Genomic DNA, 21,848 nt, shown 5'->3' with positions numbered 1-21,848 from the left:
ATAACTAAAGGTTGAGGATAACTAGGTCATAACTAAAGGTTGAGGATAACTAGACCATAACTAAAGGTTGAGGATAACTAGGTCATAACTAAAGGTTGAGGATAACTAGACCATAACTAAAGGTTGAGGATAACTAGACCATAACTAAAGGCTGAGGATAACTAGGTCATAACTAAAGGCTGAGGATAACTAGACCATAACTAAAGGTTGAGGATAACTAGACCATAACTAAAGGTTGAGGATAACTAGACCATAACTAAAGGCTGAGGATAACTAGGTCATAACTAAAGGTTGAGGATAACTAGACCATAACTAAAGGTTGAGGATAACTAGACCATAACTAAAGGTTGAGGATAACTAGACCATAACTAAAGGTTGAGGATAACTAGACCATAACTAAAGGTTGAGGATAACTAGACCATAACTAAAGGTTGAGGATAACTAGACCATAACTAAAGGCTGAGGATAACTAGGTCATAACTAAAGGTTGAGGATAACTAGACCATAACTAAAGGTTGAGGATAACTAGACCATAACTAAAGGTTGAGGATAACTAGACCATAACTAAAGGTTGAGGATAACTAGGTCATAACTAAAGGTTGAGGATAACTAGGTCATAACTAAAGGTTGAGGATAACTAGGTCATAACTAAAGGTTGAGGATAACTAGACCATAACTAAAGGTTGAGGATAACTAGACCATAACTAAAGGTTGAGGATAACTAGACCATAACTAAAGGTTAACTAGACCATAACTAAAGGTTGAGGATAACTAGACCATAACTAAAGGTTGAGGATAACTAGACCATAACTAAAGGTTAACTAGACGATAACTAAAGGTTGAGGTTAACTAGACCATAACTAAAGGTTAAGGATAACTAGACCATAACTAAAGGTTGAGGATAACTAGACCATAACTAAAGGTTAACTAGACCATAACTAAAGGTTGAGGATAACTAGACCATAACTAAAGGTTGAGGATAACTAGACCATAACTAAAGGTTGAGGATAACTAGACCATAACTAAAGGTTAACTAGACCATAACTAAAGGTTGAGGATAACTAGACCATAACTAAAGGTTGAGGATAACTAGACCATAACTAAAGGTTAACTAGACCATAACTAAAGGTTGAGGTTAACTAGACCATAACTAAAGGTTAAGGATAACTAGACCATAACTAAAGGTTGAGGATAACTAGACCATAACTAAAGGTTAACTAGACCATAACTAAAGGTTGAGGATTACTAGGTCATAACTAAAGGCCTTATGACATGTCTAATATGAGGTCATAAAGGGTTTACTTTTAATTGAAAAACATTCACTTAGACAGTCACTTGGTGAAGGCTTCAGGAGTAGAAGTTATTGAATGATACAACCATGTCTCTATCATTAACAAACACAGTCATGGGTGGGTATCTCTCACATTAACTTGAAAGGCATGCTGGGAAATATGCAAATACAGATTTACACCCTACAGTGTTAAAACAACCCCCCCAGTGTTTAGCGCTGATGTCATCTACGTATTCCTATGGAAAACTCGTGACGGCGCATGAAGCCAGAAGTATTTGAATTTGAAGCACGACATATTGCTGAATGGGGCTGAATGGCACCAAAAAATCGCTAGGGATCATGGTGAAAATGGCCATAACTAGCAAAGGATCATGGTGAAAGTGGCCGTAACTAGCAAAGGATCATGGTCGATGTAGTCATTTTCATCCTGTCTGAGCGAGTCAAACGGGAGCCTCGTCATTGCCTGTCGGCCCGTGATTGGTCTGTGTCAGCACGTGGCCCTGTCATAGCCTGCCGGCCCGTGATTGGTCTGTGTCAGCGCGTGGCCCTGTCATAGCCTGTCGGCCCGTGATTGGTCTGTGTCAGCGCGTGGCCCTGTCATAGCCTGTCGGCCCGTGATTGGTCTGTGTCAGCACGTGGTCCTGTCATAGCCTGCCGGCCCGTGATTGGTCTGTGTCAGCGCGTGGCCCGTGATTGGTCTGTGTCAGCGCGTCGGCCCGTGATTGGTCAGCACGTGGCCCTGTGTGACGACAAATGTAGTAGTCAGACTGGATCACTCTTTAATTAAATATCTTGATTTGTAGCGAAATTTAAAATAATTCTTCATTGGGATTGAACTTGATCATATTAAACTAATTTTAGAGGCCAAAACGGCCCAAAATGGCCCTTCTGGCAATCGTAAATTACATACATTTATTTACATATAGGCTTTCTAGGGCAGACCAGGCCTTTTGGCACCACTAGGCAGTAGCTGACCAGCAGAGCTCGTGACTTCATCCTCCAGACCAGACACTGGGGGACCCCAGCAGAGCTCGTGACCTCACCCTCCAGACCAGACACTGGGGGACCCCAGCAGAGCTCGTGACCTAACCCTCCAGACCAGACTCTGGGGGACCCCAGCAGAGCTCGTGACTTCATCCTCCAGACCAGACACTGGGGCACCCCAGCAGAGCTCGTGACTTCATCCTCCAGACCAGACTCTGGGGGACCCCAGCAGAGCTCGTGACCTAACCCTCCAGACCAGACTCTGGGGGACCCCAGCAGAGCTCGTGACTTCATCCTCCAGACCAGACACTGGGGGACCCCAGCAGAGCTCGTGACCTCACCCTCCAGACCAGACACTGGGGCACCCCAGCAGAGCTCGTGACCTCACCCTCCAGACCAGACTCTGGGGGACCCCAGCAGAGCTCGTGACCTCACCCTCCAGACCAGACTCTGGGGGACCCCAGCAGAGCTCGTGACCTCACCCTCCAGACCAGACACTGGGGGACCTTAATTTTCTGTAATTGTCACTGAAGAAGGTCAACACATACACACACACACGCACACGCACACACACACACACACACACACACACACACACACGCACGCACGCACGCACACACACACACACACACACACACACACACGCACGCACGCACACACACGCACACACACACACACACACACACACACACACACACACACACACACACACACACACACACACACACACACACGCACACACACACACACACACACACACACACACACACACACACACACACACACACACACACACACACACACACACACACACACACGCACACACACTCCCACTCCCATTCACATTCACACACAGGGCAGTGAGGGCACATAGCTAGCTAGCTCTGTTGAATGGGTAGCTACCTGTTGAAGATCCTCATATTGGTCATGGTAGTTGCTGCATCCCCTTCTTGCCTTGGTGAGAATGGCATCTTTCCCAATAATCTCTGTCGTGTAGAGATCCTTGAAGATGATCTATAATAAATGTGAAATGTCCTGTATTAAAACATGTTGCATTAGGCTTATAATGTTAACGTTAGTCTGTTAATCTTCTTGAATGAAACACACTTACAGTGGGGAGAACAAGTATTTGATACACTGCCGATTTTGCAGGTTTTCCTACTTACAAAGCATGTAGAGGTCTGTAATTTTTATCATAGGTACACTTCAACTGTGAGAGACGGAATCTAAAACAAAAATCCAGAAAATCACATTGTATGATTTTTAAGTAATTAATTTGCATTTTATTGCATGACATAAGTATTTGATACATCAGAAAAGCAGAACTTAATATTTGGTTCAGAAACCTTCGGGGCTGTCGCTGGGCAATACGGACTTTCAGCTCCCTCCAAAGATTTTCTATTGGGTTCAGGTCTGGAGACTGGCTAGGCCACTCCAGGACCTTGAGATGCTTCTTACGGAGCCACTCCTTAGTTGCCCTGGCTGTGTGTTTCGGGTCGTTGTCATGCTGGAAGACCCAGCCACGACCCATCTTCAATGCTCTTACTGAGGGAAGGAGGTTGTTGGCCAAGATCTCGCGATACATGGCCCCATCCATCCTCCCCTCAATACGGTGCAGTCGTCCTGTCCCCTTTGCAGAAAAGCATCCCCAAAGAATGATGTTTCCACCTCCACGCTTCACGGTTGGGATGGTGTTCTTGGGGTTGTACTCATTCTTCTTCTTCCTCCAAACACGGCGAGTGGAGTTTAGACCAAAAAGCTCTATTTTTGTCTCATCAGACCACATGACCTTCTCCCATTCCTCCTCTGGATCATCCAGATGGTCATTGGCAAACTTCAGACGGGCCTGGACATGCGCTGGCTTGAGCAAGGGGACCTTGCGTGCGCTGCAGGATTTTAATCCATGACGGCGTAGTGTGTTACTAATGGTTTTCTTTGTGACTGTGGTCCCAGCTCTCTTCAGGTCATTGACCAGGTCCTGCCGTGTAGTTTTGGGCTGATCCCTCACCTTCCTCATGATCATTGATGCCCCACGAGGTGAGATCTTGCATGGAGCCCCAGACCGAGGGTGATTGACCGTCATCTTGAACTTCTTCCATTTTCTAATAATTGCGCCAACAGTTGTTGCCTTCTCACCAAGCTGCTTGCCTATTGTCCTGTAGCCCCATCCCAGCCTTGTGCAGGTCTACAATTTTATCCCTGATGTCCTTACACAGCTCTCTGGTCTTGGCCATTGTGGAGAGGTTGGAGTCTGTTTGATTGAGTGTGTGGACAGGTGTCTTTTATACAGGTAACGAGTTCAAACAGGTGCAGTTAATAAAGGTAATGAGTGGAGAACAGGAGGGCTTCTTAAAGAAAAACGAACAGGTCTGTGAGAGCCGGAATTCTTACTGGTTGGTAGGTGATCAAATACTTATGTCATGCAATAAAATGCAAATTAATTACTTAAAAATCAGGCAATCTATTTGCTTGATTAAAAGTGCAGGAATTTAGCAGGAATCAACTATTGCAGAATCAAGAAATACTTGAGAGCATGCTCTCTGCTGCAGTTGTGGTTTCATTTGACATTTTAGTCATTTAGCAGACGCTCTTATCCAGAGTGACTTACAGGAGCAATTAGGATTAAGTGCCTTGCTCAAGGGCACATCGACAGATTTTTCACCTAGTCGGCTCGGGGATTAGAACCAGCGACCTTTCGGTTACTGGCACAACACTCTTAACCACTAAGCCACCTGCCGTTTCCAACGTGGTCCTGCACACCTGCTACACGGTAACAGTCCTCACCCACTCTATCTGCTACCCTGTGATGAAACATAGGGCCTCTTACTTCATTATAGGACAGAGTGTCATTAACCCTTTATGAACCTTGTGACTTAATGAGAATAAAAGCTCTGTAGGCGTCAGGCTGCAGGCTGTGGAAGCTCTGTAGGTGTCAGGCTGTAAGGCTGTGGAAGCTCTGTAGGCATCAGGCTGTAAGGCTGTGGAAGCTCTGTAGGTGTCAGGCTGCAGGCTGTGGAAGCTCTGTAGGTGTCAGGCTGTAAGGCTGTGGAAGCTCTGTAGGTGTCAGGCTGTAGGCTGTGGAAGCTCTGTAGGCATCAGGCTGCAGGCTGTGGAAGCTCTGTAGGTGTCAGGCTGTAAGGCTGTGGAAGCTCTGTAGGCGTCAGGCTGCAGGCTGTGGAAGCTCTGTAGGTGTCAGGCTGTAGGCTGTGGAAGCTCTGTAGGCGTCAGGCTGTAAGGCTGTGGAAGCTCTGTAGGCGTCAGGCTGTAAGGCTGTGGAAGCTCTGTAGGCGTCAGGCTGTAAGGCTGTGGAAGCTCTGTAGGCGTCAGGCTGCACGCTGTGGAAGCTCTGTAGGCGTCAGGCTGTAAGGCTGTGGAAGCTCTGTAGGTGTCAGGCTGTAAGGCTGTGGAAGCTCTGTAGGCATCAGGCTGTAATGCTGTGGAAGCTCTGTAGGCGTCAGGCTGTAAGGCTGTGGAAGCTCTGTAGGCATCAGGCTGCAGGCTGTGGAAGCTCTGTAGGCGTCAGGCTGTAAGGCTGTGGAAGCTCTGTAGGCATCAGGCTGTAAGGCTGTGGAAGCTCTGTAGGCGTCAGGCTGTAAGGCTGTGGAAGCTCTGTAGGCGTCAGGCTGTAAGGCTGTGGAAGCTCTGTAGGCGTCAGGCTGTAAGGCTGTGGAAGCTCTGTAGGTGTCAGGCTATAAGGCTGTGGAAGCTCTGTAGGCATCAGGCTGTAAGGCTGTGGAAGCTCTGTAGGCGTCAGGCTGCAGGCTGTGGAAGCTCTGTAGGCGTCAGGCTGTAAGGCTGTGGAAGCTCTGTAGGTGTCAGGCTGTGGAAGCTCTGTAGGTGTCAGGCTGTAAGGCTGTGGAAGCTCTGTAGGCATCAGGCTGCAGGCTGTGGAAGCTCTGTAGGTGTCAGGCTGTAAGGCTGTGGAAGCTCTGTAGGCGTCAGGCTGCAGGCTGTGGAAGCTCTGTAGGTGTCAGGCTGTAGGCTGTGGAAGCTCTGTAGGCGTCAGGCTGTAAGGCTGTGGAAGCTCTGTAGGCGTCAGGCTGTAAGGCTGTGGAAGCTCTGTAGGCGTCAGGCTGTAAGGCTGTGGAAGCTCTGTAGGCGTCAGGCTGCACGCTGTGGAAGCTCTGTAGGCGTCAGGCTGTAAGGCTGTGGAAGCTCTGTAGGTGTCAGGCTGTAAGGCTGTGGAAGCTCTGTAGGCATCAGGCTGTAATGCTGTGGAAGCTCTGTAGGCGTCAGGCTGTAAGGCTGTGGAAGCTCTGTAGGCATCAGGCTGCAGGCTGTGGAAGCTCTGTAGGCGTCAGGCTGTAAGGCTGTGGAAGCTCTGTAGGCATCAGGCTGTAAGGCTGTGGAAGCTCTGTAGGCGTCAGGCTGTAAGGCTGTGGAAGCTCTGTAGGCGTCAGGCTGTAAGGCTGTGGAAGCTCTGTAGGCGTCAGGCTGTAAGGCTGTGGAAGCTCTGTAGGTGTCAGGCTATAAGGCTGTGGAAGCTCTGTAGGCATCAGGCTGTAAGGCTGTGGAAGCTCTGTAGGCGTCAGGCTGCAGGCTGTGGAAGCTCTGTAGGCGTCAGGCTGTAAGGCTGTGGAAGCTCTGTAGGTGTCAGGCTGTGGAAGCTCTGTAGGTGTCAGGCTGTAAGGCTGTGGAAGCTCTGTAGGCATCAGGCTGCAGGCTGTGGAAGCTCTGTAGGTGTCAGGCTGTAAGGCTGTGGAAGCTCTGTAGGCGTCAGGCTGCAGGCTGTGGAAGCTCTGTAGGCGTCAGGCTGTAAGGCTGTGGAAGCTCTGTAGGCGTCAGGCTGTAAGGCTGTGGAAGCTCTGTAGGCATCAGGCTGCAGGCTGTGGAAGCTCTGTAGGCGTCAGGCTGTAAGGCTGTGGAAGCTCTGTAGGCATCAGGCTGCAGGCTGTGGAAGCTCTGTAGGTGTCAGGCTGTAGGCTGTGGAAGCTCTGTAGGCATCAGGCTGCAGGCTGTGGAAGCTCTGTAGGTGTCAGGCTGTAAGGCTGTGGAAGCTCTGTAGGCATCAGGCTGTAATGCTGTGGAAGCTCTGTAGGCGTCAGGCTGTAAGATTGTGGAAGCTCTGTAGGCATCAGGCTGAAGGCTGTGGAAGCTCTGTAGGCGTCAGGCTGTAAGGCTGTGGAAGCTCTGTAGGCATCAGGCTGTAAGGCTGTGGAAGCTCTGTAGGCGTCAGGCTGTAAGGCTGTGGAAGCTCTGTAGGCGTCAGGCTGCAGGCTGTGGAAGCTCTGTAGGTGTCAGGCTGTAGGCTGTGGAAGCTCTGTAGGCATCAGGCTGCAGGCTGTGGAAGCTCTGTAGGTGTCAGGCTGTAAGGCTGTGGAAGCTCTGTAGGCGTCAGGCTGCAGGCTGTGGAAGCTCTGTAGGCGTCAGGCTGCAGGCTGTGGAAGCTCTGTAGGCGTCAGGCTGTAAGGCTGTGGAAGCTCTGTAAGCGTCAGGCTGCAGGCTGTGGAAGCTCTGTAGGCGTCAGGCTGTAAGGCTGTGGAAGCTCTATAGGTGTCAGGCTGTAAGGCTGTGGAAGCTCTGTAGGCATCAGGCTGTAATGCTGTGGAAGCTCTGTAGGCGTCAGGCTGTAAGGCTGTGGAAGCTCTGTAGGCGTCAGGCTGTAAGGCTGTGGAAGCTCTGTAGGTGTCAGGCTGTGGAAGCTCTGTAGGCGTCAGGCTGTAAGGCTGTGGAAGCTCTGTAGGCGTCAGGCTGCAGGCTGTGGAAGCTCTGTAGGCGTCAGGCTGCAGGCTGTGGAAGCTCTGTAGGCGTCAGGCTGCAGGCTGTGGAAGCTCTGTAGGCGTCAGGCTGCAGGCTGTGGAAGCTCTGTAGGTGTCAGGCTGTGGAAGCTCTGTAGGCGTCAGGCTGCAGGCTGTGGAAGCTCTGTAGGTGTCAGGCTGCAGGCTGTGGAAGCTCTGTAGGTGTCAGGCTGTAAGGCTGTGGAAGCTCTGTAGGCGTCAGGCTGCAGGCTGTGGAAGCTCTGTAGGTGTCAGGCTGTAAGGCTGTGGAAGCTCTGTAGGCATCAGGCTGTAATGCTGTGGAAGCTCTGTAGGCGTCAGGCTGTAAGGCTGTGGAAGCTCTGTAGGCATCAGGCTGCAGGCTGTGGAAGCTCTGTAGGCGTCAGGCTGTAAGGCTGTGGAAGCTCTGTAGGCATCAGGCTGTAAGGCTGTGGAAGCTCTGTAGGCGTCAGGCTGTAAGGCTGTGGAAGCTCTGTAGGCGTCAGGCTGTAAGGCTGTGGAAGCTCTGTAGGCGTCAGGCTGTAAGGCTGTGGAAGCTCTGTAGGTGTCAGGCTGTAAGGCTGTGGAAGCTCTGTAGGTGTCAGGCTGTAGGCTGTGGAAGCTCTGTAGGCATCAGGCTGCAGGCTGTGGAAGCTCTGTAGGTGTCAGGCTGTAAGGCTGTGGAAGCTCTGTAGGCGTCAGGCTGCAGGCTGTGGAAGCTCTGTAGGTGTCAGGCTGTAGGCTGTGGAAGCTCTGTAGGCATCAGGCTGCAGGCTGTGGAAGCTCTGTAGGTGTCAGGCTGTAAGGCTGTGGAAGCTCTGTAGGCGTCAGGCTGTAGGCTGTGGAAGCTCTGTAGGCGTCAGGCTGCAGGCTGTGGAAGCTCTGTAGGCGTCAGGCTGTAAGGCTGTGGAAGCTCTGTAAGCGTCAGGCTGCAGGCTGTGGAAGCTCTGTAGGCGTCAGGCTGTAAGCTGTGGAAGCTCTGTAGGTGTCAGGCTGTAAGGCTGTGGAAGCTCTGTAGGCATCAGGCTGTAATGCTGTGGAAGCTCTGTAGGCGTCAGGCTGTAAGGCTGTGGAAGCTCTGTAGGCGTCAGGCTGTAAGGCTGTGGAAGCTCTGTAGGTGTCAGGCTGTAAGGCTGTGGAAGCTCTGTAGGCATCAGGCTGTAAGGCTGTGGAAGCTCTGTAGGTGTCAGGCTGTAAGGCTGTGGAAGCTCTGTAGGCATCAGGCTGTAGGCTGTGGAAGCTCTGTAGGCGTCAGGCTGCAGGCTGTGGAAGCTCTGTAGGCGTCAGGCTGTAAGGCTGTGGAAGCTCTGTAGGTGTCAGGCTGTGGAAGCTCTGTAGGTGTCAGGCTGTAAGGCTGTGGAAGCTCTGTAGGCATCAGGCTGCAGGCTGTGGAAGCTCTGTAGGCGTCAGGCTGTAAGGCTGTGGAAGCTCTGTAGGCATCAGGCTGCAGGCTGTGGAAGCTCTGTAGGCGTCAGGCTGTAAGGCTGTGGAAGCTCTGTAGGTGTCAGGCTGTGGAAGCTCTGTAGGCGTCAGGCTGCAGGCTGTGGAAGCTCTGTAGGCGTCAGGCTGTAAGGCTGTGGAAGCTCTGTAGGCGTCAGGCTGTAAGGCTGTGGAAGCTCTGTAGGCATCAGGCTGCAGGCTGTGGAAGCTCTGTAGGTGTCAGGCTGTAAGGCTGTGGAAGCTCTGTAGGCGTCAGGCTGTAAGGCTGTGGAAGCTCTGTAGGCGTCAGGCTGCAGGCTGTGGAAGCTCTGTAGGCGTCAGGCTGTAAGGCTGTGGAAGCTCTGTAGGCATCAGGCTGCAGGCTGTGGAAGCTCTGTAGGCGTCAGGCTGTAAGGCTGTGGAAGCTCTGTAGGTGTCAGGCTGTGGAAGCTCTGTAGGCGTCAGGCTGTAAGGCTGTGGAAGCTCTGTAGGCGTCAGGCTGCAGGCTGTGGAAGCTCTGTAGGCGTCAGGCTGTAAGGCTGTGGAAGCTCTGTAGGTGTCAGGCTGTAAGGCTGTGGAAGCTCTGTAGGTGTCAGGCTGTAATGCTGTGGAAGCGTCAGGCTGTAAGGCTCTGTAGGCGTCAGGCTGTAAGGCTGTGGAAGCTCTGTAGGTGTCAGGCTGTAAGGCTGTGGAAGCTCTGTAGGCATCAGGCTGTGGAAGCTCTGTAGGCGTCAGGCTGCAGGCTGTGGAAGCTCTGTAGGCGTCAGGCTGTAAGGCTGTGGAAGCTCTGTAGGCGTCAGGCTGTGGAAGTCGGGAGTATATGCAGTGTACACCTAAAGCATTTTCAGACTTTTCCCCGTTGGGTGGACTGGTGTGTCTGAAACAGGGTGTGTCAGCCATGTGTCACAGACTTTCAGATAACTTTCTATTGTGACTGTTGTGAAACAGATTTTCCTCTACAGAGGAGGGCGAGGTGGAGGATGTCAGTGACCAGCAACAGCTCAGCCAGGCTGGTCTCATAGGCTAGACGTAACTTAGTAAACAGAAATCAGGGACACTCAGATTAGCATGAGAGGACACGTTTAGTTACGTAAGACTGAAGGCTACTTAAGGCAAAATGAAAGGAGGATGACTAGCAACCATAGCAACCCGAATCTCATCACGGACAACTTTAGCATGTTAGCTAAACCTTCCCCTAACACTTTAACCTAACTCCTAACCTTAACCCTAACCCCAACCCCTAGCCTAGCTAACGTTAGCCACCTAGCTAACATTAGCTTTAGCAACAACAAATTGTAATTCATAACATATCGTACGTATTGCAAATTCGTAACATATTGTACGAAGTGCAATCGTAACATATCATACAAATTGCAATTCGTAATATATGATACGAATAGTAATGATTGGACATCCACAAATTAATAACATACAAAACGAACATATCTTACTAATTTCAGTGTCCCAGATTTCCGTTGACTATCTTACGTCTACCCCTGAGACCAGGTTAGCGCAGCACAGTGACCTGTTAGACTGGATGTGGTATTCTGCAACTCCCGTTTAAATAAACAACTAATCAGTCTACTCTCAATAGACTGGCCTACACTCTATCATGTGGTGTGGGACACTCAAAGTGGTGACTGATGAAACACGGTGTAGCTCCCTGAGGCCAAACAGACTGTCGTTTCACACCCTGAGCAGAAGAGACAGAGCTGCCTTCTGCTGGAAACAATAGAGCACTGAGGCCTCTGTCTCTATGGCATATCTCACTAACCAGGACCACAGGCCTCTGTCTCTATGGCATATCTCACTAACCAGGACCACAGGCCTCTGTCTCTATGGCATATCTCACTAACCAGGACCACAGGCCTCTGTCTCTGGGCCATATCTTACTAACCAGGACCACAGGCCTCTGTCTCTAGAGCACTGAGGCCTCTGTCTCTATGGCATATCTCACTAACCAGGACCACAGGCCTCTGTCTCTATGGCATATCTCACTAACCAGGACCACAGGCCTCTGTCTCTATGGCATATCTCACTAACCAGGACCACAGGCCTCTGTCTCTGGGCCATATCTTACTAACCAGGACAACAGGCCTCTGTCTCTATGGTATATCTGACTAACCAGGACCACAAAGATATGGCCCAGAGACAGAGGCCTGTGGTCCTGGTTAGTAAGATATGGCCCAGAGACAGAGGCCTGTGGTCCTGGTTAGTAAGATATGGCAGAGAGACAGAGGCCTGTGGTCCTGGTTGTAAGGTATACCACAGAGACAGAGGCCTGTGGTCTGTCGATACACACTATTGCCCAATTGTCTGTTTCTCAACAATATTTTGATGTATGACTAATGTAGCAATAAATTATTGGTGTCCCAATGGAGAACAGCTGTAACACACTGAAACATTTACCCATAGAGCCTCTATAATTTATATAAGGAGTTAAATTCCAACCACCCAGCTTGGACAAGGTTGGACAAGCTCGTCACTGCAGCTGAGACATGCATGCCTTGTCATTTGACTGGAGATGGCGTCTGATGGCCGAGGCATGCATGAGGTCAAACAACTGCTGTTTTTATCTGTTGCTTTAGCACATATTTCTGCTCAGTTCTACTCAGTATGTAAACATGGGTGCTAGAATACATCCACTCTGTCAGACAGACCAGGCCTATGGGTTAGGATCATAGACTCTTCCTTAGGACTGGCTTGTGTTTTAATGATAAAATGAGGATTCATTCTCCATCAGATACTTCATTAGAAGTATTCCTAATGAATACATTTGAGAAGTTTAATGACTAAGGTTATATAGTAGAAAATTACATATACTCTATGTTACTGCATTAAGCTATTATTCATGACCTCCGACAGCTCAGCCAATCATCATTGTCAGACACACAGAGTCAGTATAAATATGTATGGGACAACATATCAGAATGTTCCCTGCATCAGGAACTCCATGTAGACCAGGCTTCAGAGTCAATAAGAGGACCGACACCGGGCTTAGAGGACCCGTCAGACCGGTGTGGCTGTGCTGTTGTTGTGGACCGACACCGGGCTTAGAGGACCCGTCAGACCGGTGTGGCTGTGCTGTTGTTGTGGACTGACTGGGAGGCAGGGCTTGATACTGGCTGTAGGCGACTGACAGCGCTGCTGCACTGTCTGGATCTCATCAGCAGCCTGAAGCGGACTGAAGGCGCACCACTTTTAAATCACCGCTCTGCTATTCGCATTTATCCACAGAGACCCTTGGACTTGGACGTTTGCGTAATTTCGGACAGGTGGAGGGATTTTAAGCAGCTGCAACTTTGGACTGATCTGATCAAATTGGGATGGAATCAAACGGCAAAGTGGGAAAACATGGTAGGTTGAACTGCAGATGTATGGAATGTGGTGTGATGTCGGTTCATATGGTTGAACTGCAGAAGTATGGAATGTGGTGTGATGTCGGTTCATATGGTTGAACTGCAGATGTATGGAATGTGGTGTGATGTCGGTTCATATTGTTGAACTGCAGATGTATGGAATGTGGTATGATGTCGGTTCATATTGTTGAGAGAACCTTCACAATCTGTTAGATGCACCTCTAGGATGACTCAAGTGCGCAATTTCAAACATTTTTTTTTTTAGAAATGAGATTGTTGTCTAGTGTCCTGTCTCTAGAGCACATACTAAACCAAAAGGAAGTGAGCTCAGCTTGTTAGAAGACATTCTGCCTGAAGGTCATTATTGGAAGAACAAACTAAAGAAAGGCTTTCTCCTGTGGGATGAACAATGTGTGTAATTATACAACATGTTTGTGTGCAGCCAGATCAGATATTAGTGTCTTGAGGACAGGTAGAGAAAGGCAGCCAACCAGGGAGGATACATCCCAACTCCTTCCTTCACACCTTCACTATCCTTCACCTCACCCTGGTTACCTGATCACCCAATCACGTCACTGTACCATCAAAATGCTAGTTTACCCGTTGCACAGGTAGCCTGTCTACCCCAGTTAACAATCAGGTGGATTTAATGTGATAGATATAGCTGTGGAAATGTAGTTGAAGTGAAATGCTGTTGGCCACACCAATAAAAGACACTAGCTTGTTACCTCTTGGCTCTTCACTGAGTTGATACCCTCTTATCAATATAAACATTCAGTTAGCCTAGATATGGCCCCTATCACTGACTAGGTAGTTAGCCTAGATATGGCCCCTATCACTGACTAGGTAGTTAGCCTAGATATGGCCCCTATCACTGACTAGGTAGTTAGCCTAGATATGGCCCCTATCACTGACTAGGTAGTTAGCCTAGATATGGCCCCTATCACTGACTAGGTAGTTAGCCTAGATATGGCCCCTATAACTGACTAGGTAGTTAGCCTAGATATGGCCCCCATATGTAACTCTGTGTTGTTGTTTTTATCGCACTGCTTTGCTTTATCTTGGACAGGTCGCAGTTGTAAATGAGAACTTGTTCTCAACTGGCTTACCTGGTTAAATAAAGGTGAAAAAAAAAAAAAACATATATATATATATATATATATAACTGACTAGGACAGACATACAGTACCAGTCAACAGTTCTAGAACACCTACTCATTCAAGAGTTCTAGAACACCTACTCATTCAAGAGTTTTTCTTTATTTGTACTATTTTTTACATTATAGAATAATAGTGAAGACATCAAAACTATGAAATAACACATATGGAATCATATAGTAACCAAAAAAAGTGTTTAACAAATCAAAATATATTTTATATTTGAGATTCTTCAAATAGCCACCCTTTGCCTTGATGACAGCTTTGCACACTCTTGGCATTCTCTCAACCAGCTTCACCTGGAATGCTTTTCCAACAGTCTTGAAAGTCCAACGCTCTTTCGTAATATTTAGGCTACAACATGCTTTATCTGCCTGTAATAAACAGTGGCCACTTGATTTAGTCTTAACTTATCCTAATAAAAAACACTAAAGGCATTTTACTCCAATTTACACTTAAATTAACAAGAGACTGCAATTAACGTAAGTCAGACTACTTAAAATATGAACTACACTGACAAAAAACATAAACGCAACATGCAACAATTTCAAAGATTTTGTGGGCGCTATGGTGTTGAATGCTGAGCTGTAGTCAAAGAACAGCATTCTCACATAGGTGTTCCTTTTGTCCAGGTGGGAAAGGGCAATGTGGAGTGCGATTTAGATTGCATCATCTGTGGATCTGTTGGGGCGGAATGCGAATTGGAGTGGGTCTAGGATTTCCGGGATGATGGTATTGATGTGAGTCATGACCAGCCTTTCAAAGCACTTCATGGCTACCAACGTGAGTGCTATGGAGCGGTAGTCATTTAGGCAGCTTACCTTTGCTTTCTTGGCCACAGAGGGACTATGGTGGTCTGCTTGAAACATATACAGTGGGGAGAACAAGTATTTGATACACTGCCGACTTTGCAGGTTTTCCTACTTACAAAGCATGTAGAGGTCTGTAATTTTTATCATAGGTACACTTCAACTGTGAGAGACGGAATCTAAAACAAAAATCCAGAAAATCACATTGTATGATTTTTAAGTAATTAATTTGCATTTTATTGCATGACATAAGTATTTGATACATCAGAAAAGCAGAACTTAATATTTGGTACAGAAACCTTTGTTTGCAATTACAGAGATCATACGTTTCCTGTAGGTCTTGACCAGGTTTGCACACACTGCAGCAGGGATTTTGGCCCACTCCTCCATACAGACCTTCTCCAGATCCTTCAGGTTTCGGGGCTGTCGCTGGGCAATACGGACTTTCAGCTCCCTCCAAAGATTTTCTATTGGGTTCAGGTCTGGAGACTGGCTAGGCCACTCCAGGACCATGAGATGCTTCTTACAGAGCCACTCTTAGTTGCCCTGGCTGTGTGTTTCGGGTCGTTGGCCAAGATCTCGCGATACATGGCCCCATCCATCCTCCCCTCAATACGGTGCAGTCGTCCTGTCCCCTTTGCAGAAAAGCATCCCCAAAGAATGATGTTTCCACCTCCATGCTTCACGGTTGGGATGGTGTTCTTGGGGTTGTACTCATCCTTCTTCTTCCTCCAAACACGGCGAGTGGAGTTTAGACCAAAAAGCTCTATTTTTGTCTCATCAGACCACATGACCTTCTCCCATTCCTCCTCTGGATCATCCAGATGGTCATTGGCAAACTTCAGATGGGCCTGGACATGCGCTGCCTTGAGCAGGGTGACCTTGCGTACGCTGCAGGATTTTAATCCATGACGGCGTAGTGTGTTACTAATGGTTTTCTTTGAGACTGTGGTCCCAGTTCTCTTCAGGTCATTGACCAGGTCCTGCCGTGTAGTTCTGGGCTGATCCCTCACCTTCCTCATGATCATTGATGCCCCACAAGGTGAGATCTTGCATGGAGCCCCAGACCGAGGGTGATTGACCGTCATCTTGAACTTCTTCCATTTTCTAATAATTGCGCCAACAGTTGCTGCCTTCTCACCAAGCTGCTTGCCTATTGTCCTGTAGCCCATCCCAGCCTTGTGCAGGTCTTGGCCATTGTGAAGAGGTTGGAGTCTGTTTGATTGAGTGTGTGGACAGGTGTCTTTTATACAGGTAACGAGTTCAAACAGGTGCAGTTAACACAGGTAATGAGTGGAGAACAGGAGGGCTTCTTAAAGAAAAACTAACAGGTCTGTGAGAGATGGAATTCTTACTGGTTGGTAGGTGATCAAATACTTATGTCATGCAATAAAATGCAAATTAATTACTTAAAAATCATACAATGTGATTTTCTGGATTTTTGATAAATGATAAATGATACAGACCTCTACATGCTTTGTAAGTAGGAAAACCTGCAAAATCGGCAGTGTATCAAATACTTGTTCTCCCCACTGTAGGTATTACAGACTCGGTCAGGGAGAGGTTGAAAATGTCAGTGAAGACACTTGCCAGTTAGTCCGCTATGCTCTGAGTACATGTCCCGGTAATCCATTTGGCCCACTGCCTTCTGAATGTTGACCTTTTTAAAGGTCTTGCTCACATCGGCTACGGAGAGCGTGATCACACAGTCATCCGGAACAGCTGGTGCTCTCATGCATGCTTCAGTGTTGCTTGCCTCGACGCTAGCATAAAAGACATTTAGCTCGTCTGGTAGAAAAAGAAAAGGAGAGCCGCACACTCTAGGAGCTCAGATGCAACAATTTAATAACCTAATAACCAATGTTTCGACAGACAAGCTGTCTTCATCAGGGTATAATGACAAACACTGCGGGTCACTAGTTTATATAATGTCAAAGGACACACACAGGTGTCTGTAATCATGGCTGGGTGTGGCTTGATATCAATGGTTAATTTACAGATATACACTACCTGTGATGAGGTGTGAATGATGGAGTCAGGTGCAGGAGGTAAAACACAGAAATCAAGAGTTTATTCAGTGTCCAATAATGTAGCGTATATAACGACAGAAGGAAACTAGAACAAGGGAAAATCAACCTTGGCTGCATACAAGCTACTCACTTTCACAACGAACAATCACTCACAAAGGACAAGGGGGCAGAGGGAACACTTATACACAGACTAATGAGGAAATGACTACCAGGTGTGTGTGATTGACAAGACAAGACAAATGGAGTGATGATAAATGGAGCGGTAGTGGCTAGTAAGCCGGTGACGACGAACGCCGAAACCTGCCCAAGCAAGGAGGAGGGGCAGCCTCGGCTGAATTCGTGACACTACCGTTCAAAAGTTTGGGGTCACTTAGAAATGTCCTTGTTTTCGAAAGAAAAGCAATTTTTTGTCCATTAAAATAACATGAAATATAGTTTAGACATTGTTAATGTTGAAAATGGCTATTGTAGTTGGAAACGGCTGTTTTTTTATGGAATATCTACATAGGCGTACAGAGGTCCATTATCAGCAACCATCAGTCCTGTGTTCCAATGGCACATTGTGTTTGCTAATCCAAGTTTCTAATTTTAAAAGGCTAATTGATCATTAGAAAACCCTTTTGCAATTATGTTAGCACAGCTGAAAACTGTTGTGCTGATTAAAGAAACAATAAAACTGGCCTTCTTGAGACTAGTTGAGTATCTGGAGCATCAGTAATTGTGGGTTTGATCACAGGCTCAAAATGGCCAGAAACAAATAACTTTTTCTGAAACTCGTCAGTCTATTCTTGTTCTGAGAAATTAAGGCTATTCCATGCGAGAAATTGCCAAGAAACTGAAGATCTCGTACAACGCTGTGTACTGCTCCCTTCACAGAACAGCGCATACTGGCCTTACCAGAATAGAAAGAGGAGTGGGAGGCCCCGGTGCACAACTGAGCAAGAGGACAAATATATTAGAGTGTCTAGTTTGAGAAACAGACGCCTCACAGGTCCTCAACTGGGAGCTTCATCAAATAGTACCCGCAAAACACCAGTCTCAACGTCAACAGTGAAGAGGTGACTCCAGGATGCTGACCTTCTAGGCAGAGTTGCAAAGAAAAAGCCATATCTCAGACTGGCCAATAAAAAGAAAAGATTGGCTTTTTTTTTGCAACTCTGCCTAGAAGTCGATAAAGGGGCCGTTACTGCATCAATACCCGCTACAATAGGGTTTTGGGGGTTTTGTAACATTCTTGTGTAATTTCGGCAAAGTATAGAAAGTGGCAATTGTAGGGTGTTGAATAGCCAAAAAGTCATGTTCTTTTTTGATGATTTGACCAGAACTTAAAAACCCATCTAGGACAGTAAAGATAGTGTTCTGAAATTGGAAAGTGGGGTCACTTCTGAGTTTCTTGTAAAAGGTGTTGTCAAGCAGTTGTCTATGACACTCATTTACATAAACTGTCCTATCCATGAGTACATCCGACCCACCCTTATCAGCAGGGCGGGTAAGGACTGACGTATCGGATGGTAAATCAAGCAAAGCTTGACAGCAACATAGACAGCAACGTATTCACCCAAAAATGTAAGTGGTTTAAAATATCAGGCAAATCATTAGTTAGCTAGCTAGCTATCACATTAAATGTGTTAACAATATGAGAGCTAACGTTATCTAGCCTGTCAGTGGCGCTGACAGATTGAAACTGGTATAGCAACAAAATGTGTTTCACTCTATCCAGGCATCAATTAGCTAATACATTTGAAAGTTTATTGGGAAGTTTCATGAACTAATAAGTTAGACACTCACCGGACAACTTTGGCGCAGTGGTCTAAGGCACTGCATCGCAGTGCTAGCTGTGCCACTAGAGATCCTGGTTCGAATCCAGGCTCTGTCGTAGCCGGCCGCGACCGGGAGACCCATGGGGCGGCGCACAATTGGCACAGCGTCGTCCAGGGTAGGGGAGGGAATGGCCGGCAGGGATGTAGCTCAGTTGGTAGAGCATGGCGTTTGCAACGCCAGGGTTGTGGGTTCGATTCCCACGGGGGGCAGTATGAAAAAAAAATATATATATATATATAAAAAAAAAAATAGAAAAGAAAAAAAAAAAAAAAATGAAAAAAAAAAAAAAGGAATGTATGCTCTCACTAACTGTAAGTCGCTCTGGATAAGAGCGTCTGCTAAATGACTAAAATGTAAAATGTAAAAATGTAGGTCGCTTGGTTTCCATTTGTAACAGATGGTTGTCAACGGTTACTGGTCTTGGAACTCATGTGTTCACCAGAAATGACTTCTGGTAAACTGTTTGCCACTAGTGGCAATAAATATTGTTGTGCCAAAGGTTTGCTGCAAATTCACCACTAGTGGCAAACATTTGCAAAGTTCTGGCAACATTTTGTGGCACACTATTTAGTTTGCAGCAAATTTGCCACAAACTTGCGGGATGTTTGCAGCAACAAATTCATTTTGGTAAGGGAGGTTTGGAATCGCAGTTGAAAAATGACAGTTAACTTCTGTACTCACGATACACTCGAGATAGAACACCAGTACGCATTTTGAAACAAAGACTGAATCAGATGGAGAAATTAGACCAATAAATGCTTATCTAAGCTCATGTTTTGTGTTTATTATGGTATAGGTCAGGACTCAGCAGTCCTGTGATCAAGCAAGTCAACAACAACAGAGCTACTGAGTGAATTCAGGCTATGGTCCAAAACCCTACAGAGGCAGTCTGGAGCACAAAGCTAATTCCCAGTGCCCAGCATATTCCTCCTCCCTGAGTCCAGTTAGATTAATAAACAGCCTCTGTCTGTTGCGGGATCTTGTAAAAATGTCTGCAATGTTGTTGTTTTGCCCACGCCCCAGGAGTGGCGAGCACTGACAGGGTGGTTCTGAATGTGGACCGCGCGGCACAGCCCAGCCCGCTGACTGCTGCTCAGTGGACATACTACATCTTTCATTTTCAGAGTCTAACTGGAGTGGTAGTGAGGAAAATATTTGGGGTGGAGGGGTCCTTTGCTTTCACTTAGAGTCTGACTCGACTGACCTGGAATGTTTGTCTCAGATGTTCTACACAAGGTTACAACCACGAACCTGCACACAAGCAAACACATGCATGCATACACATACACACATGGGGTTGTAAGCAGCCCCTGGTGAAATCGTTGTGCTTTATCATTGAGCTTTGTCAGACAATGTGAAAGACATAGTTTATGAGTTCTGATGGAAAGTCAGCTGCTTTTACAGTATTCACCCTTCACCACAATTACAACACCACACTGCTCCATCCCAACGCCACACTGCTCCATCCCAACGCCACACTGCTCCATCCCAACACCACACTGCTCCATCCCAACACCACACTGCTCCATCCCAACACCACACTGCTCCATCCCAACACCACACTGCTCCATCCCAACACCACACTGCTCCATCCCAACACCACACTGCTCCATCCCAACACCACACTGCTCCATCCCAACGCCACACTGCTCCATCCCAACACCACACTGCTCCATCCCAACACCACACTGCTCCATCCCAACACCACACTGCTCCATCCCAACACCACACTGCTCCATCCCAACACCACACTGCTCCATCCCAACACCACACTGCTCCATCCCAACACCACACTGCTCCATCCCAACACCACACTGCTCCATCCCAACACCACACTGCTCCACCACACTGCTCCATCCCAACACCACACTGCTCCATCCCAACACCACACTGCTCCACCACACTGCTCCATCCCAACGCCACACTGCTCCATCCCAACACCACACTGCTCCAACACCACACTGCTCCATCCCAACACCACACTGCTCCATCCCAACACCACACTGCTCCATCCCAACACCACACTGCTCCATCCCAACGCCACACTGCTCCATCCCAACACCACACTGCTCCATCCCAACACCACACTGCTCCATCCCAACACCACACTGCTCCATCCCAACACCACACTGCTCCATCCCAAAACCACACTGCTCCATCCCAACACCACACTGCTCCATCCCAACACCACACTGCTCCATCCCAACGCCACACTGCTCCATCCCAACACCACACTGCTCCATCCCAACACCACACTGCTCCATCCCAACACCACACTGCTCCATCCCAACGCCACACTGCTCCATCCCAACACCACACTGCTCCATCCCACACTCCATCCCAACGCCACACTGCTCCATCCCAACGCCACACTGCTCCATCCCAACACAGTAATATTTCATGGCCTCCTTTATTAATATTCCAGATGGATTTACCATGTCTACAGCAGTCCACCTGTCTCTGACCTCTGACCTCTGTGTGACCCCACTAGGGTTGGAGGGCGATGCGGACCTCCAGTTCTTGCTGGTGGGGGGAGAGCTGATGAAGGTGAGGTCCTCCTTCTGGAGGAAGAACCGATTCTACAAGCTGCAGGAGGACTGCACAACCATGTGGCACGAGTCACACAGGACCTTCAAGAGCAACCAGACCTGTGAGTGCTGCTACCGTTAACGTAACCTAGAAAGATGCCTAAGCAGAGTTCCCTCATCCATTTTTCAGGGGGAAACGGAAGTTAGGTTGAAAATATCCCTGAAAATCGGATGTTAGTGTTTTAATGGCGACTCATGTACATTAACATCTACAACTGAATTAACGCTATCCCATTGAACGCTATTCCCACGGGGGGGCCATATTGAAAAATGTATGCACTCACTGATTGTAAGTTGCTCTGGATAAGAGCGTCTGCTAAATGACTAAAATGGGCCTGTTGTGAAACAACATATCCTCCAGTGGGTTGTCTGTTATAGTGGACCAGTTCCAGTGGAAACAGGTTGTAATGTGTTAGGGTAGGAAGTAAGAGTTTTTACTCAAAGTAAAAACAAAGTGTGGTCAAAGACTTAGTAACTTAGTTGTAGTCACGATATGGTTACCTAGAACTTAAAACATAGTTACAGTTGAAGTCGGAAGTTTACATACACCTTAGCCAAATACATTTAAACTCAGTCTTTCACAATTCCTGACATTTAATCCTAGTATAGATTCCCTGTCTTAGGTCAGTTAGGATCACCACTTTATTTTAAGAATGTGAAATGTCAGAATAATACTAGAGAGAATGATTTATTT

At 47.6% G+C, this 21,848-nt stretch overlaps 1 protein-coding gene across 1 annotated transcript in view; it reads left to right on the top strand.

Annotated features, from left to right (window-relative positions):
• Positions 1 to 12,716: 12,716 nt before the first annotated feature.
• LOC311122745 (1-phosphatidylinositol 4,5-bisphosphate phosphodiesterase delta-1-like) overlaps positions 12,717 to 21,848 on the top strand; it is a gene marked incomplete at both ends in the record, with an annotated part of 71,036 nt that continues 61,904 nt past the window's right edge. Inside the window, 2 exons of the mRNA XM_084197068.1 lie at positions 12,717 to 12,747; positions 21,058 to 21,216. Coding sequence (XP_084053194.1) covers positions 12,717 to 12,747; positions 21,058 to 21,216 — 190 coding nt within the window. The remainder of the gene's footprint in view (positions 12,748 to 21,057; positions 21,217 to 21,848) is intronic.

The sequence above is a fragment of the Coregonus lavaretus genome (assembly GCF_964263955.1).
Source record: "Coregonus lavaretus genome assembly, contig: HAP1_SCAFFOLD_966, whole genome shotgun sequence".
Classification (NCBI taxonomy): Eukaryota; Metazoa; Chordata; class Actinopteri; order Salmoniformes; family Salmonidae; genus Coregonus; species Coregonus lavaretus.
The sequence above is the reverse complement of the archived record's forward strand: the minus strand, read 5'-3'. Positions and strand labels throughout refer to the sequence as shown.